The following is a 19,596-nucleotide window of genomic DNA, read 5'->3' as shown; positions in this document are numbered from 1 at the left end:
CCTTTTCTAACTACTTGGAGAGAGAATAATACAACAGGAAATGAGCTAAAGAAAATATTTGAGGGGCTGGACTATATCTTGACCACCGCAGACTTGTGAGTTCAGTGATGTGAATGCAAATGAATGGAAACTGTCAAGTTGATTGTTACGTACCCCAGTAAGGAGACGCAACACAAGGCCATAGACAGGGTACAGTAGGTGAGGGTGCAGTGACACAAAACCATGAAACAATTAGCAAAATAGTATTTATTTTTATAAACACAAAAACTCAGCAACACAGAGAGCAAGGAGGACTACCTAGTGGCACCAAATGAAATATCAAAAGGAAATGAAAACCCACCCCCCCTTACAGGCACGGACGCCCAAAAGTACAGGTGGCGGTGCTCACTTCTAAGGCTGGTGTCTTTAACATCAGGTCACCTACGTGATGCAAAAATGTAGACCCCAGGGTATCTTCCTGTCCTCAATGTCCCTGTGTGCGAAACAAAAGATTAATACAAAAGAAAGACAATCACCATAGGCTGGGTGATAAACAAATATACAAAGGATTAAGGTTAGACAGAAATGTGCATAAACAACGAACACCAAAAGATACAATGAGAGTTACACCAAAAACACAGAGTACCAGAGCCTTCACCAGCTCTACACAATACCAGAGCCTTCACCAGCTCTACACCATTCCAGAGCCTTCACCAGCTCTACACAATACCAGAGCCTTCACCACCCCAAAAAAATATACCCCAAACGACAGAGAGAGCTCTACCACAAAATATACCAGAAAATAGTTACCACAACCAATGAACCAGAGAGCTAACTAAGGCCATGTCCTCACGTATCTGGATCTTTTGCCAAACGGATATTCTCAGGCTCCGTTTAAAATAAAATCCCCGTCCACACCACAGTGTTAAAAAGAAAACTCCATCCAGACACAAACACATAAACGCATATGAATAGATAGATATAGCGGTGGATTAGATGCAGTCCAGAGGAAACAACCAATCTAGATATGTCACGATTTAATGCTTTACTTCTGCGCACTGGGCGACGGAGAGATACAATGTCAATGTATTCAACGGATTCTGAAACTAAATATGGCGAGTCCTTATCACAAATTATATATATACTAATTACAACAAGATATTAATTAATTGCATTGTACTGTTCACGTGCCGTCGTCGCATATATAAGTAAGGATAGTTTAACTTTGAATGACATTTCAGCACGCAGGCGCTGTCCACCGAAGTTATTATTACCCGCCACAGTCTGAGCATGCGTAGTGAGCTGATTTTCATTGGCGCCGGCAACTACACTGGAGTATACAGTAGCTGTTACATCTAGACATTCATGAATGATATACAAGATATACAAATATACAGTACTGCTTAAGAGGCAGAGATCAATAAGAGAAAATATATACATTCGAGGAGGAAGAAACTACGTGCTATTTCTGTCTGTCATTTCAGCACCAGGCGCTGTCCATCTTATTGCCTCTGTGGGCTTCAAGGCTACGGGCGCCTATTGTATTGCCATGGATGGAACAACAGTCTGAGCATGCGTTGCGTAGTGAGCTGTGGCGCCATCGTTTATCTAGACTATGCGTTTACAGCGGCTGCACGGATCCACTGAACGGATATTTTGGAAAATCTTCACTTTAAAATGCGTTTAAGAAAGTCTCCGTTTATGTCTCTGAAAACACCCTTTACGTGTGGATGAGAGGCCCAATCGTGGAATAAAATGTGCGTTTGGCAAAAGATCCATATACGTGGGGACATGGCCTAACATGGCACACAATGGGGTATATGAAGGGGTGTGGAGCTTAATTGCTGACGAGCCTCAGCTGCTGCTGCACTGGGGTGAGTTGCTGATTGACCAGCTGCTGCTGCAACTGGGACTGGGAGACACCTGAGAATGGGGATATGTAGACACAAGAGGGAGACAAGACAAGAACAAACAAAACATGCCTATATATACAACAGATAACATACATAACTCCCTCTATATACATACATAAGGACAGGGTCCATAACATTGATCAACAGATTTTGACTGTAAGAATCTGCAAGGGAATCTCATCATACTAATCAAACAATAGTCCTTTCATGCACAATTGATATCCTAACTATTCTAACATTGCAATGCACGATTGATATCTTAACCAACGTTGCAAGACGGTTATAATGAAACGCTCCAACATCAAGGCTGTTCCTTCAACCTAAGCAGCGATACAATCTAACCGTCTGATTCGAAATCGTTGGGACAACATATCTTTGTGTTTGTGTCAGATTTGTGTTTGTATAGACCACATTGTTACTGTAATGTGTGTGAGAGAGAGAGAGAGAGAGAACTAATTCTAATACTTAATAAAGTAATAAAGTAATAAATACAAATTTAAAAAACATTCATGCATTACATTGTGTAAATGTAATATATTATTACTCTGTTGTTAAAATGGTACTACATTGGTGAAGCGTGCATTATGACTTGTTTAGGACTCTAAACTCAAATGTTAGGACTTGGGACTCGACTTGGGACTTGTCAGTCTTGACTTGGGACTTGCCTGTCTTGACTTGGGACTTGACTCTGGACTTGAGTACCAAGACTTGAGACTGACTTGAGACTTGCAAAACAATGACTTGGTCCCACCTCTGCCATCGTGAGTGTGATAATAAAGGGTTAACCTTCTGTAGTGTGGCAGTGAAAGGGTTAACATGCTGTCATGCGGCAGTGAAAGGGTTAACCTTCTGTATTGTTGCAGTGAAAGGGTTAACTGTTTGGTGGTAATGAACGGGTTAAATTGGCCAGTCGCGAGGCTAATGCTGACTTTCATTTAATTTAATTTCCTTTCAAACTTTTATTTACACTCGAGAGAACAATTCAGCGATAAAATAAGCATCAATACAAACACAGTAGAAACTATAAAATACAGGCAAAACATAAATATAACCATAGATAAAATCAGACTTCAGGGTATCTGTTGGGTATTAAAAAGTCTTAAAAAGTATTGAATTCGGGTGGCTAGGTGGCGCAGTGGGCAAGGCAGGCGCTCGCCACCAACGCAGAAGATGCTGGGTTTGAGCCCAGCTCTCAGCGTTGCTACCAGCTTGGCTGGTCGTTCATACTAATACAATTGGCAGTATTAGGGGGTGGGAAGCTGGTGGGTGGGGATCGGACGTTGTGGACAGCGACTCCTACAGGTCGGTTGGTGCGCCTGCGCAGTAGAATCAGGAAGCGACGGGGGCGGCGTGTCCCTCCCACGCAGACCCTCGCCGCTGAGAGATTGCGCTGTGCAGGTGAAAAGATGCGACGGCTGCCTCCTCGAGTACCGGAGGGGACACGTGATGCAAGGCTTCGTCCACATTGCAGCCGGTTTGTGGAAGGCATGGCCTAACAGCGTTTGAGACAGGGGAGGGTAGAAGGACCATATGAAATTGGGGAAGGGAGAAAAATAGAAAATGGGGAGAAAAAGTAGATAAAAAAAAAAAGTCTTGAATTCATAATTCTCAATTTAAAGCTTTAAAAGCTATTAAAACGTTTTTAATTTCATTTGGGCGTACGTACGCCTGTCGGGGGAGATGAAATAATATTAAATATATGAATGTTTTTGTATTAAAAATCATTGTTTTATGAGAGCTTGGTGTGTCTGGCGAGAGCTTGAATGGAAACGTGCAAGAATTTAAATTGAAAGAAAGTGCAGCCGCCAGTTCAGTGTCACTATGTGTTTTTTCTTTTTGCTAGTATGGTCATGAATGATGATACCAACCTTTTGAGCGGTTGTCTGAGCCATAGCACAACAGGACGCCCACAAAAAAAACATGCAGCACTATAAACCACTCCTTTGCTAAATTAATCCTGTGACCGAATGCAATGTAAGCGATTTCATAAGAGCATTATCCAGCTGTTAAATGCTGTCTGAACAGAGATATGTTGCTTTTCACTCAGAGCTCTATGCTAATGTTGGGGGGGGGGGGGTGCATTTCTCTGACTTTTCCAGCGTATGGACATACTCGTGTTCTGATTGGCTGGGACAGCACAGGGAGGTGTGGCTAACTCACTGCTATCTCATCTTAAGTTAATGATGATGTTGTTGAGCCAGGCCAAAGTTCAGAAATATTTTGCCACTACACCCTTCTGGTCAGGAAAATCTCTCTTGCCTTGATTATTTTCCTAGGTTTAGTTGCAATACTACAGCTGCTCTGAGTTCTTCCTGGAAAGGAATCCCTATACCTGAGCATGACATAAGAGCAAAATTGGCACAGTGTGAATATTATTGTCAATAAGATAAGATATTACTTTATTGATCCCCTTGGGGAAATTCATAGCAGCATGGGGAGGGGGAGGGAAGGTACAGGTATGGGCAGGATAATAGTAGAAAGACATAAATATAGGTAATAAAGTTTGATCTGAATATAAAAATTGGAGAAAAATAAACAAACAAAGGTGCAGATGAGGGTCTGTATGCCCTCATTTATATAATACGTTACAATAAATATAGGCAATACAGAATTTGGATCTGAATATATACTATGAGTAGAGTAAACAGTATACACAATGCTTATAACGCTGAGAGCATCACTGTTATCCCAGCGTCCCCCTCAGCTCATCCCACGGCTGCTTGCCCTGCGACTTTAGAAATAACTAGGCTAAGCTAAAGGGAAAAGGGCTTTTGCCAGGTCCCTGCCTTTCAGGAATGATCATTCAATGACATGTGCCTATAGTGTCTATCCTGGGTAGCCAATGTTTGTTTATCCCAAGCCAGACACGGGTCATAGGGCATTCCCTGTATGTATTCCCTCTGTCTGTATTCCCTCGGTATATACCAGGATTATCCTCATTGGTTGGCCGTCTAAAGCAGGCTCTAATTGAGTTTCCTATTCAGATAAGGTTGAGCTTTGTTTCTATCCCTGATGTCCGGGATGCAGGGGGACAGATGAGTTTGACTGAAGTGAAGAGTGTAGGATCGACAACTTAGAGGATACGTTAGTGTGGGTATGGTGCAGTATGGTGCAGGCCCGGTGTCAGGAGGAAGAGAGGGCCGGTAAATAATAGCTTTTTCATCAAATAAAATGCATTGATTGGTGAACCATGCAATAGCCTAAGAAAGGATAAATAACAACAACATAAGGCTACTACTACATTTACACACCGACGGCAGAGGTCGACCACGCAACCTGCTCATCCGGGAGCAGTTAGGGGTTAAGTGTCTTGCTCAACAACACTTCGACACACGCTGCCCGGGAGGAGCGGGAATCGAAGCCGGGAACCTCCGGATTACCAGATGACTGCTCTACCTCCCGAGCCACTGTCTCCCCATAAGGAGGCGAGGGAGGTAGATCGGTCGTCTAGTAATCTGAAGGTTGCCGGTTCCATTCCGGCTCCTCCCGGCTGCATGTCGCTTAACCCCTAACTACACGGTTGCCTCCGCCATTGGTGAGTGAGCGGGTGGATGTGAGGCATAAGTTGTAAAGCGCTTTGGATAAAAACTGCTATGTAATTGCAGTCGATTTACCATTTATTAAAGGAACACTCCAAATGTTTGGGAAATTAGCTCATTTGCCATCTACCCTGGAGTTAGACAAGCAGATACATACCCTTTACTTCTCTGTGCGTGCATTAGGCTTAAGCCGTTACCGTTTTTCAAAAAGCAACAGGGCTTTTGATGTGATGAAATCACTGTGCCCAGTAGGGCTGACCTTCGATTTTTTTTTTGGAATTCGAAGCTTCGGGACCGAGATTAGATTTTAATTCAAAGCTTAGAGATTAAAAATAATATATATATATATATATTATAAATATATATATATATATTTATTTATTTATTTTATTAAAAAAAATTATGTTGTGGGACTTGTACAGCACTTTGTTCAACTTTGTCAGTGCTGTAAAGTTTAAACCTTTTTAAATCTTAGACAAACGAAACACTGCTTTCATGAAATATTGTAAGCCGTCATTTGAGGCTTTATAAAAGCAGCACAATGAACACAAATCTGCCAGTGCCGAATCCGACCTCATCTTAAATAACAAACAGCATTGCTTGTTCCAATTAACAAAGAGAGGCAGAGTTGATTTTGCAACAAAAAAAAATACAGTTTTAATATATTCAAATTTTATTTTCATATTCGAAGCCTATGCCCATCGAACGAAGCTTCAAAGTATTTAAGACAGCCCTAGTGCCCAGGCATCAGTGGTTCGGCAAAAAAATTGGTAAATACACAGGTCACAACATGTTTACAGTAAAGTTTTGGAGTTGAATTTGGAGTGTATTTCATGTTGGGAACTAGGCTACACTGGCACACCTACTTCCAGTGAATGACGCTAAGCTAGGCTAACGGCACGGCTGTTCCCTAAGCCTAATGCATGCACAGATAAGAAAAGGGTTTGTATCTGCTTGTCTAACTCCAGGGTAGATGGCAAATAAGCTAATTTCCCAAAAAGTTGGCGTGTTCCTTTAATCAGAGCCAGTGTGGGGGAAGCTACTCTGAACGCATAGTTTTACAAGCTACCAATTGCTTCACACTGGAAGGGGTTGAACTACAACAAAGCGACCTTCAAGAGAGATATAGTTTGGTGTAACTAAAGCTACTTAGAAAAAGTAGCTCAAACTACTTTTGTGAAAGATGATCCACATATGAAATGTAATAGCATGCCCTACCAGTCAGACAAGAAATAACACCAACTAACCCTATCTGGGTTCTTCACAGAACAAATAAAAAGTCCATGATGGAACATCATCCTTCTGTTTGCACAATCTTAACCCTTTCACTGCCACACACTACAAAAGGTTAACCCGTTCACTACTGCACTACAAAAGGTTAACACTTTCACTACCACACTACAAAGGGTTAACACGTTCACTACCACACTACAGAAGGCGAACCTTTCACTACCACACGAAAGACAGTTAACCATCTGTAGTGTGGTAGTGAAAGGGGTTAACCTTCTATAGTGTGGTAGTGAAAGGGTTAACAAGTAAAACAGCCGACAAAATGTTGACCTTGCACCTTTTTAGACCATACGATCATAACAGAGGTCTGAACTGAACAATGGGCTTGTCAGCTTTAGTCGTCAGAGCAGAATCCTTTACTTGATGATATGATATGATATGATATTTTCATTTATAATGCGCCCCCCAGCCAATTTTTACATCGGTCCGGGGCGCAGCCCGGGGAAAAAAAATAATATGAATAAATGGACAGGACAAAAAAGGAGACAGGGAACCAGGCAGACGGATAGACAGAGAACATAAGTACACCTCAGACACACAACACAACAGCAAAGTAACTCAGTGATCATCGAGACCGAAAAGGTGGGTTTGCAAGGCCTTGAATGTGTGTACGGTGTTGGCAGACTTGATGTTGAGAAGGAGCTTATTCCACAGTACTTGACTCATTCTCTCCATCTCTCATAGTTCTTGTTCTTTCCCCTTATAGACATGTAATGACTCAGGATCAGCAGGGGGGGCACGTACTGTAGAAGAGCAGAGTGACATGTTCTGTCTATTGATCCCCTCTCCTCTCCTCCCCCCACCCCCCGGTCCTCCCCTCCCCTCCTCTGCTAATCACAGAGATTTTGGCAGTCAATATACGGGACAAGGGAGGTCCCGTATGGGAAAAACCAATTTAGCCCAACATATGGGACGTCCCGGGGACAGCTGGCCACGCTAAGAAGAGTGGCATCTGAGGCCAAATGAGAGCCGTTGTGAAACGGCATGCTGGGAGTCAGGGCTGGGGTCAGTCCATCTTCGCCTGAACCGATACAGGACGTGGATTTAGAATCTAGGATCTAGAATATACCCATGTATGGGATAAAGCCTATAAATTAGAATCATCATCATCATCATCAACCTTTATTTATTCTCGAAATTACAATTGAGGTCAACCTCATTTTCAATGCAGTCGAGACTTTACAGACATTTCAATGCACACATTTCTACTAGGGATGTCCGATATTATCGGCCGGTATCGGCATTACAATGTGATATCGGAAAATATCGGTATCGATTTTCAAAAAAAAATATATATATATATTATTATTATTATTTCTTTTTACATTTCTATAGAAATGATGTCCGATATTATCGGCCGATATCGGCATTAAAATGTGATATCGGTTGATATCGGTATCGGAAATTAAGAGTTGGACAATATCGGTATATCGGTATCGGTAAAAAAGCCAATATCGAGCATCCCTAATTTCTACAATAATACATATTAATAACTATCTATATAGTACTCTTCACACATGGACCGCAGTCCAGAGTGCACCACAGCAATTAGTATAAAATGAACATAGGCATAAAATCAGCACACAAATTGACAAAATAAAAAATTGCATACATTTCAGACATAAGAATAGGTATAAAAGACAATACAAGTAGTGCAATGTAAACGTGCAGATTTAAGAATAGGCATAACATAAGTACAATAGTACAATGACGCTCGAAGGCATGTGAACCCCCCTCGGAACAGTCAGTCCCCCCGAACACCTCACACATCAATCCCTACCAGACCCCCATCCAAGGGGAATGTTTATGTTTATCAACCCCCTCCCCCCCTTCCCCCCAACACACAAAAACACTCCATTCTAAAATGTATATCCTTTTGGGACCATTTGTCATTGATGTCGATGGTATTTGATAGTATTTCCTTTTATTTTATCTTATTTCATTTGATTCTACTAAATGCATCTTTTACACACATTTTCAGGACCCAGTAGGTGTTCAGTGAAGCCCACACAGCACTGGGGAGGTGTCAGGTGTTCAGTAAAGCCCACACAGCACTGGGGAGGTGTCAGGTGTTCAGTAAAGCCCACACAGCACTGGGGAGGTGTCAGGTGTTCAGTAAAGCCCACACAGCACTGGGGAGGTGTCAGGTGTTCAGTAAAGCCCACACAGCACTGGGGAGGTGTCAGGTGTTCAGTAAAGCCCACACAGCACTGGGGAGGTGTCAGGTGTTCAGTAAAGCCCACACAGCACTGGGGAGGTGTCAGGTGTTCAGTAAAGCCCACACAGCACTGGGGAGGTGTCTGTCCCCTGAGTCCTGTCCGCCATCACCATTTGCTTGTTGTCTCAGCCACGATGTAATGTCTCTCTACCGTCCTCTCCTTCATCTGTCTGTCCGGTTTGCGTGTCGGCATGCTTCACATCTATGTCCTGTTTTCTCTTTTCTCCCCCCCCCCCCCCCCCTCTCTCCTTCCTCTCTCTCTCTCTCTCTGTTGGACGAGAAGGCAAGTCCAGGGGCGCCCGAGGACGAGAGCAAGCTGTCGGTACGTCCTCCTGTCTGATTGACGTTCTTCTTCTTGTTTCTCCTCCTATGTTCCTTGTCTCTCGTCTCTGTGTAGATACTGGTTATGTTAACTGTTAACACCCCCCTCCCACCACACACACACACACACACACACACACACACACACACACACACACACACACACACACACGCACGCACGCAAGTTCTCCTGTTATCTCCAAACTTAAGCCTCCCTATGTGCAGAGTAGCTCCATCTGCCCCCCCCCCCCCCTGTCCCTTCTCTTCCTTCGCTACTGTCACATTCTCCACACAGCATGCAGAGTATAATCCCTACAAAATTTAGCAAGTTTAGAAATGTGTACATATGTTTATGGAAGCATGCATGCAGTTCCCGAGGGAGAATTCCCACTGGGATCAACCCCCCCCCCCCCCCCCCCTCTCTCTCCCTTCTTATTCCTGAATACAAGGGAAGCTATAGTGTTCTAGTTCTCCAACAAAAAGGGCACAGAGACCGAACAGCGTCTGGGCTTCTCAGCGGGCAGACTTCACTCACGACCGCTTCCCCTGGTTTGGCTTTTTCCACGAGCCGCCGCCGCAGCCCTGCGTCTCTCTCTCTCTCTCTCTCTCTCTCTCTCTCTCCCTCTCCCTCCTCCCTGTGTGTCTGTCCGCTCACACCCATATGGGCCGGTTGAATTAGCAGCTGACACCTCCAGACTGCGGCCCACGCGCCACCGACGGCGGGAGCCAAGGGCGGACACGCTTCTGACAGCTGCTCGCCGTTCGCGCGATGACGGCGCGGCCCGGATCCCTGCCGTTTCTCGAGAGGTTCGGTCCGAAACCCCCGCCGGGAGCGACCTTGTGGACCGGCGTCCCGGCGTTACGTCAGTGGGGACGCGCGGAGGACGACCACTTTAACTTTGAACGGGCCTCAAATCTGTGGGTTTATATAAAGCCGGGGTCCGTTTTTTTGTCTGCGATCGTTTTAGCGGGTTGCACATTACGCTGATGGGATTTATGCGAAAAGAGGATTAGAGAATCATATTCAAAGTAGGTGCATAATGGCAGGTGTTGGAGCACTATAGACTTGTGACAGAATGTTTTGGTGGCTCGGGGGCGGGGGGGGGGGGGGGGGGGGGAGGAATAAAGAGATGAGCTTAACGAAGCACCGTGCCACAGAGACGCAGAGACGTTTGCCGACCCACGTGTCTTGCTTTTTCGACGGTGAAATACTGTACATTTTATTTTTATTTTTTTATGCCATGGTTTCCTGTACAAATGAACTGGGACTAGAAATTACTTTTGATAATCTTCTTTGAAGATTGAATTGAAAAATTGCCTGATAAAAGGAATACGAACTTAGTATTGGTCCACAAGGTCAATTATTTAGAGGAAATTAAGAAAAGTAGAAGAAGAAAGGTGCTCTCTCTCTCTCTCTCTCTCTCCCTCTCTCTCTCTCTCTCTCTCTCTCTCTCTCTCTCTCTCTCTCTCTCTCTCTCTCTCTCTCTCTCTATGTATATATATACCGGTATATATATATACAGTATATCCTAGATCAAGAAATGCCATTAGGCCCAATTCCAAGCATCAGGTTACTTCTGTGAGGTTCATCGGAGACTTAAAAATAGGCCATATTCACGACAGCCATTTTTACTTGTCATAGACGCCAACAAAGGTGTAACCGCGGAGATAGGACAATACACGTTCCACATCTACGGTCGCACCCTTGTGTGCCCATCCATGACCAGTGGAAAACATCTGCCGTGAAAAAAAATCTTGACCAATGTGAATGTGGCGCCAAGGCATGTTTGATTGACACTCTCGTGCTCCTCTCACAGGCCAGGCCTCGGCTTCAGAGGGGTGGCAGCTCCGCCTCCCTGCACAACAGTCTGATGAGGAACAGCATCTTCCAGCTGATGATCCACACGCTGGACCCTTTAAGTGAAGGTAAGACGAGGTGCTGCTCACGCAAACCGACGATGTCAACGGCGGCTCTTGAGCGGTGTTGTCTCTAGATCCCGTAGCCCAGAAGGTCGTTTCCATGGGAATTGTCACTTTATGACCTAACTGCAAAGCCGCAAATCGTCGTATTGTCACATAAAAGGTTGTTTATAAACCTATATCCCTTCCCTTAGCCACTTCCACCACCTAGAAATGTGAAATACATGTACAAATGTCCTTCCCGGCTATGGGATCTAGACAATACCCTCGGGAATCCCAGTATATCTTTTAGGAGCCAAGAATGTGTCAATGTCCGCATCTTAATGTCCATAACGTGTCTTTATCTCAGGTTGACCTTGCTTGCCTGTCAATTTATGGAGAGAGGATTAGTTCTAGTTGGAACGACCTAGGCTTCGCCTCCCAAATAGAACACTGACGAACTTGGGAAGTCGAGCCCCTGTTTACTCGGCAGAATCTGAATCCAACAAGGAACCCGAGGTCGATGACGGTCATTTTCATTTAAAGCATCTCTTACTGGAAGCGAAGCGTTTCACGAGTGGCTGAAAGACGTTAATGGCCCGGACCTCTGCCTGCTCGCCGGTCAGAGAGTGATATCGACAGACGTCCATATGGTCCTTTTGGTCGAACGCAGCGGCTAATTCCAACTCCACCCATAGTCGGGAGTCTAGTCCAAATGGGAATACTTATGGAAGCCGTCAATATTACCGACTCACAGTTATCCCGCTGGCTTGAAACCCAAGGCCTCCTGGACCCCTTGGAGGGGTGGCAGCGGTGTAAACGAACATGCGGTGTTCGCCTCACTTTCTCGCGGCATTATCCCGCATGCTTGTGTTTATTTGATCCTCGCTTGAGGACTTTCGACAAAGTGGTGACTCACGGGGGACGAGGACACACGAGCTCAGCCCTGTGCCAAGACGGGGGCCGAAGAGGGGAGAGATGATTTTTGCTTTAATCTCAGATGAAGGTCTATTAGCTTTGCTGAAGGAAACGCTAAACTGTAATAACGGCAGCACTCGCCGCAGGGGGTGGATATGCTAATGCTCAGGTTGGGAGCAGTTCACTTCCAAAAGAGGCCACAGGGAAAGGAACATTCCAGAATGTACTTGAAAGATAGCGCCTTGTGTCGATGAGGTGATGACAATAATGAATATTCATCTATGTATATGAATGTTGTTTAATTCATGTTTAGCTTGGCTATTGATTGATGAACACTTGTTTATCCCCAGTTCCCCCCCCCCCCTCTGTCCTCCCTGTCTTTTAAACCCGTTGTTTTATTCAGCGTAGACCTGTGTGATTAGTCGATGAGATGGCTATGGTGACATAGCAAGGCATGGCAGGGTGTACTCGTAAGCCTCAGGGTTTGTAAGCAGTACGTCGACGGTCAAGAAATCAAGTTGTGTGGATCGAGAAAAGAGGGCAGGCGTTTGAGATCGGTCAATTTCATGTTTGTAAATGATGACATCAGATTAGATTAGACTAGATTCAAATGTATTGTCATCATCATACAGCACAAGGACAGCACAACGAAAATAAGTTTGGCATCCAACCAAATGTAAGTGCAAATGTAACAGTAAAGTGCAACAGTAATATACAATGTACAGGTGGTTAAACTGCGTATAAAATATATAGATTAGTATTACTGAGTATAGTGCTAATCAGATGTATGTAGTATTAATATGTACAGTGATACAGTATATAAAGACACTATGGTAGTAACTAAGTCATACAGCAGCGTAACTAGTAGGGCTGTCTTAAATACTTCAAAGCTTCGAAGCTTCGTTCGATGGGCATGGGATTCGAATATGAAAAAAAAATGCAATTATGTAAAAAAAATATATATATATATATATAAGATTTTTTTTGCAAAATCAACTCTGCCTCTCTTTGTTAACTACAACAAGCAATGCTGTTTGTTATTTAAGATGAGGTCGGACTCGGCACTGTCAGATTTGTGTTCATTGTGCTGCTTTTTTAAAGCCTCAAATGACGGCTTACAATATTTCATGGAAGCAAAGTGTTTAGTTTGTCTAAGATTTAAAAAGGTTTAAACTTTACAGCACTGACAAAGTTGAACAAAGTGCTGTACAAGTCCCACAACATAAATAAAAAAAAAATTATGTAAAAATGTTTAATTAAATAAATATTTAAAATAAATTTAAATTTTATTTTTATTTCGAAGCTTCAAATTAAAATCGAATCTTGGCCCCGAAGCTTCGAATTCCAAAAGAAAAATCGAAGGTCAGCCCTAGTAACTAGTAAGAGTAGGTAAGGGTATGTACAGATATAGATATAGTATCTAGTACAGATATGTAACAAGGATTATAGGCAGGTATGTACAGACAGATGTGGATCAGCAGGGGGGCGGGGTCTATATGCAGGTATGTACAGACAGATGTGGATAAGCAGGGGGGCGGGGTCTATATGCAGGTATGTACAGACAGATGTGGATAAGCAGGGGGGCGGGGTCTATAGGCAGGTATGTACAGACAGATGTGGATCAGCAGGGGGGCGGGTCTATATTAGTGTTGTCACGATACTGGAATTTCGAACTTCGATACGATACCTTGAAAAGTATCGATATTCGATAACATTTTCGATACCACGAAAATGCAAAATTTATAAACTTTTTTACAAATTTATTTATACATTTTTTACAAATTTTGCTTTTGTTGCTGGTTGATTCTCCTCAGCTTCTCTCTGGTACTATAAGAGAAGATAAATATAACACTTTTAAAACCCTTTGTTTCTCTTTAGATCAGACATTTAAAAATAACTAAATGATCTAATCTAAATCAAATCAAACCCCCCCTCTTAAAAACAAAAACCTGTGTTTAACCTATCTAGGTCGTCCTTGGACGGGCCCTCCATCTGTGCTTCCAGTCATCCCGATCCTCCATGCATCTGGCTAGCTCGTTGGTGCTTTCTGTTCCCGCATCTGTCCTGAGTACGTCCATGTAGGTTAACGTGGGACGTCCTTGTGATCGATGCCCGTGTGTTGGTTCCCACAGCACAAGTTTGCTGGTTGGCATCTCATGGTGTCTCTGGCAGTGACCTGCCAGCCTCATTCTCCTGACTGCCACTTTATCGCTCACCTTTAGCACCCCCCCATACAAGTTTGCATTAGTGACATGCTCATCCCTGTTGATGTTGAGCACCACACGCATCATTCTGGTGTAGCACCCATCCAAGGACTTCTGCAGGGTGGGCTTCAAGGTCCAGCATTCACTGCCATACAAAAGGACAGACTCAACTGTTGCATGAAAGAAGTTGAGCTTGATTTGACGGGGGAGGTTGGATTTCCACACACTGGTCATGCCGTTCAGAGCCCTCCACGCAAGTGCCTTCCTCACTTTAAGGTCTTGCTCGGACGAGTTGACCCACGAGCCCAGGTACTTGAAATCACTGACTTCCTTTAGAGCAGAGCCTCCTGTTGTCCTTAGAGGTGGATGATCCGGGAGGATGTTATACATTATGACCTCGGTTTTCTTGGCATTTAGCCTAAGGCCAACCTTGGCGCACTCCGTCTCCACTCTGCACAGGAGTTCCTGCTCCACCTGGTCAGAGAGCAGGCTGATGTCGTCCGCGTAGTCAAGGTCTGTTAGGACTATGACGGGGCGTCGTCTCGATCTCCTTGGGGTTATTGTGAGACCAAGTTCCTGCTCCCGTCCATTGATGGCCTTCCTGAGCACATAGTCGAGGACTATGATGAAAAGGAAGGGGGCAAGGGTATCCCCTTGCATCACTCCAGCCAGGATGTCAAATTCTTCACTGTTGCCGTCTGGGGTTACCACCTTGGCCCTTGTACCCGTGTGGATGGTCCCTATGGCCCGGAGTAGATTGGGAGGGACTCCGTAGGCCTTGAGTATCCTCATCATCACGGCTCTGTGTATCGAGTCAAAAGCCTTTTTGAAGTCGATAAAGCACAGTACCGCTGTCAGGTTGTTCTTCTTCACCTCCTCGATGATTCTTCTCAAGGCCAAGATCTGGGCCACAGTGGTCCTCTTCTCTCGGAAACCATTTTGGTTCTCCCTGAGGTGGGGGTCGATGGCATTCCTTATCCGGTTTAACCTAGCCATCTATAAAACATCATGCTAAAACTGTGAAACAAATGTCCTACTCCCCTAAAGAAAGAAATACATAGCAAACATGACTCAGTTATGCAATAATGCTGCTGCTTTTTATTTGATTAAAATATTTTAGTTAATAAGACTAAAAGACTACAATATGACTACAACAATTTCATGGCGGCTTCCGGTTTCCGGTTTGCGGAGCTATGCTCGGAGCATTAACGTTACATTTTCAACAAGATTGCTGCTAATTAAACACTTCATGGAAACGGGGTAACATTAACGTTATGTCGAGTTCATAATACGTGTAGTGTAGTATGAACTCGACATAACGTTAACGTTACTCCGTTTCCATGAAGTAATTATATTGTGAATTATAAGGTGGCCAGTTAGCTAGCATAAGCTAACGGAAGAACGATTAGCTAACGTTAGCTAATAGCTGTAACGTTACTAACAACGAATCAGCTGTTGATATTATGAGCCATCAGTAGACAACGTCTCATGTATTAAACTAAAGTTAATGGTTTAATGTTTAATGCTTTGTTGACAAGAAGACACTGAAGACGGTCTGTGAGGGGGGGAGGGGCCAGCGTGCTCTGCAGCAGCGTGTGTCTGTCAACAACTTGCGGTAGAAGACTGCGAGCAAGCCAGCTGGTATCGATACTGCAGAAAGTATCGATATTGTGGGAAATGAGTATCGAAACCGTTTTAAATATTCAGAATCGATATGTATCGATTTTTCGATATTTTTGACAACACTAGTCTATATGCAGGTATGTACAGACAGATGTGGATCAGCAGGGGGGCGGGGTCTATATGCAGGTATGTACAGACAGATGTGGATCAGCAGGGGGGCGGGGTCTATATGCAGGTATGTACAGACAGATGTGGATCAGCAGGGGGGCGGGGTCTATATGCAGGTATGTACAGACAGATGTGGATCAGCAGGGGGGCGGGGTCTATATGCAGGTATGTACAGACAGATGTGGATCAGCAGGGGGGCGGGGTCTATATGCAGGTATGTACAGACAGATGTGGATCAGCAGGGGGGCGGGGTCTATATGCAGGTATGTACAGACAGATGTGGATCAGCAGGGGGGCGGGGTCTATATGCAGGTATGTACAGACAGATGTGGATCAGCAGGGGGGGCGGGGTCTATATGCAGGTATGTACAGACAGATGTGGATCAGCAGGGGGGCGGGGTCTATATGCAGGTATGTACAGACAGATGTGGATCAGCAGGGGGGCGGGGTCTATATGCAGGTATGTACAAACATATATGGATCAGCAGGGGGGCGGGGTCTATATGCAGGTATGTACAGACAGATGTGGATCAGCAGGGGGGGCGGGGTCTATATGCAGGTATGTACAGACAGATGTGGATCAGCAGGGGGGGCGGGGTCTATATGCAGGTATGTACAGACAGATGTGGATCAGCAAGGGGGGGGGGGGGGGGGTATGTGGTTAAGATTGATTTCAGATGGAAGCTTGAAAGCTAAGCCTGGGATGAGCCTGTTCAGGAGAGATTAGTAAAACGGGTGTTTTGCGACCGACTTGTCGAGTTCCTATTTCCATCACATGTTGAAATCCTAGACGCCCTCTGTTACTCAGTACATTCCGTCTCCGCAATTACACCTCAGAGGATAATAGCCTGCTTTCACGATGGAAGTCGGTGACAGTGGCAGCTTGGTGTGAAAGGAATTTACCATTATTCGCGCGGCGGCCATTTTGCTCTTACGTTGCACTCACGCTGGGATCCCTCTCCACCCTGTTCGGCGTGACATAAGATCCCTCTCCACCCTGTTCGGCGTGACATAAGATCCCTGTCCACCCTGTTCGGCGTGACATAAGAGCAAAATGGCCGCCGTGTGAGTGACTGTGGTCCTCCATGGTGTTTTGGTATCAAAGGCCAAAGGAAACACGTACACACACACACACACACACACACACACACACACACACACACACACACACACACACACACCACTTTGTGCCTTGTCGCAGGGCTGTTCGTCACTCGGCCTCCTGAAGGACATCTAATCTTATCCGCCCAGGGATAGATTTAATAGATTTGGTGTTGGATCTGAGGGAAGGCTGAGGTCCTACGATACGTTTACATCCATTTAGAGATGAGTAAGTATTTTCTGTTTGCTGACAGACTAGACTGTATGTAAAGGAACATTCTGTCTGTAAGCTCGCAGCGGAGAGGAGGGGGAGGGAGAGGGAGAGAGAGAGAAAGAGAAAGGGAGACGGAGAGATAGAAGGAGAGAGGGGGGAGAGGGAGAGGGGAGACAAAAAGAAAGGGAGACAGAGAGATAGAAGGAGAGTGCGGCGAGAGATGGGGGAGGAGAGGGAGACAGAGATAGGGAGAGGGGGGAGAGGGAGAAAGAGAGATGGGGAGAGGGGAGATAAAGAGAAAGAGAAATGGAGACAGTGAGATAGAAGGAGAGAGAGGGGGAGAGAGAGAAAGAGAAAGGGAGACAGTTAGATAGAAGGAGAGAGAGAGAGAAAGAGAAAGGGAGACCGAGAGATAGAAGTAGAAGGAGAGAGAGGAGAAAGAGAGAGATATGGGGAGAGGGGAGAAAGAGAGACAGTGAGAGAGGGGGGGAGAGCGAGATAGGGAGAGGGGAGACAAAGAGAAAGGGAGACAGAGAGAGAGAGGAGGGAGACAGAGAGATAGGGAGAGGGGAGAACAGAGAGAAAGGGAGACAAGTCAGTCAAGTCAAGAGTTTTATTTGTCACGGCATACAAGTATACAATGAAATGCGGGAGAGACAGAGAGATAGATGGAGAGAGAGGAGGGAGACAGGGGGATAGGGAGAGGGGAGAACAGAGAGAAAAAGAAAGGGAGACTGAGAGATAGAAGTAGAAGGAGAGAGAGAGAGGAGAGGAGAGAGAGGCAGGACGAGCAGGTGCATTCATCAGAGTTGGAGGGAGGCAGGCTGCTTGCCCTTGCGTGCTGCTCAGGCCCTAAGTGTGGCTCAGTGCTGCTGCTGGGAGTTGGCAGAGGGAGAGATGTCCATACATTTTTCATACGGACGCTTCTGAAAATAAGTTGTCAGTGGTTTCTGGTTTGAGCATGAGGGATGATGGTTCCCTGCAGGTCGTTCTCACGTGCCGTGAACTGGTTGACCCCGGAATTGCTAGGCTTTGTACAGTTGTGTGGATCGCTAAGTGTGGGTGGGTGGGTGGGTGTGTGTGTGTGTGTGTGTGTGTGTGTGTGTGTGTGTGTGTGTGTGTGTGTGTGTGTGTGTGTGTGTGTGTGTGTGTGTGTGTGTGTGTGTGTGTGTGTGTGTGTGTGTGTGTGTGTGTGTGTGTGTGTGTGTGTGTGTGTGTGTGTGTGTGTGTGTGTGTGTGTGTGTGTGTGTGTGTGTGTGTGTGTGTGTGTGATCCTGTAAAAACAGTCTCAGCACATTTGAATGACCGGTTCACGCTATTTTCTTTCTCATTTACATTTCTACTACTTTCTTTTTCTCCGCCCACCCCCCTGCTTCAGCTTTCTTTCCTTCCGACGAAAGAGCTTTTATCACAAACGCAGCTTGAAATGTACATTTGTCATGAAATAATGCGGTCCGATGCTTCGCTATGTTTCAATCGACTCACAACTCCTCTGCTTTATCTTGTTTCCCCCCCCCGCCTCTCTCTTTTCTCCCTTTCTCTCTCTCTTTCTTCAACCTTCAGAATTTGCTGACTCCGGTGAGTGACATCTCCAATTTCTGTACCCCCTCTCCCCCTCCCCCTTCCCCCCAAATCTGTTTGTTCTCATTCCTGCAGTCTGGAGGAAACTCTTTGCCCAACTTATCCCCTCTTTACCGTATGACTCCCGACAGCCGCTCTGTGTCGACTGTCTCTGTGTTCCATCTCCGCAGAATTCTCCCCCCCCCTCTCATTCTCTCTCGTGGATGTACTGTATATATATATATATATATCTCATCGTAAAACTTACCATCTCTGTACCTGTTGTATCTCATTGTTGCTGCTCTCTCTCTCCTCTTAAGTAGCCCTTATAAGTCTATAATTCTCTAATAATTCAATGTATGACTTGTTATGTTATGAAACCTACTAACCAGCTTGCATCCAACTGTCTTTTGCGGGACACATGTAAGACCCAGTGTGAAAGATTTGGGTTTGTACGAAGACCACAATTCTTACCACCAGAGTTAGACCCAGAGCTGTGACAATACACCAACGACAAGGATAGGGAGAAGTGGGGCTGCTCGATTATGACAAAAATCATAATCGCGATTGTTTCGATTGATATCGAAATCACGATTGTTAAACACGACTACTCATTGATTTGAGAACATCATATGACGATGTCTAGTAT

The 19,596-nt window shown here is 45.0% G+C and overlaps 1 protein-coding gene across 1 annotated transcript in view; it reads left to right on the top strand.

The window, feature by feature from the left end:
• LOC311226797 (sodium/potassium/calcium exchanger 2-like) overlaps nt 1-19,596 on the top strand; it is a gene marked incomplete at both ends in the record, with an annotated part of 156,977 nt that overhangs the window by 65,086 nt on the left and 72,295 nt on the right. Inside the window, 3 exon segments of the mRNA XM_084312201.1 lie at nt 9,214-9,261; nt 11,078-11,186; nt 18,951-18,965. Coding sequence (XP_084168327.1) covers nt 9,214-9,261; nt 11,078-11,186; nt 18,951-18,965 — 172 coding nt within the window.

Source organism: Notolepis coatsorum (genome assembly GCF_963971535.1).
Source record: "Notolepis coatsorum genome assembly, chromosome: 4".
Taxonomy (NCBI): Eukaryota; Metazoa; Chordata; class Actinopteri; order Aulopiformes; family Paralepididae; genus Notolepis; species Notolepis coatsorum.
This window is presented reverse-complemented; position numbering and strand designations above follow the sequence as displayed.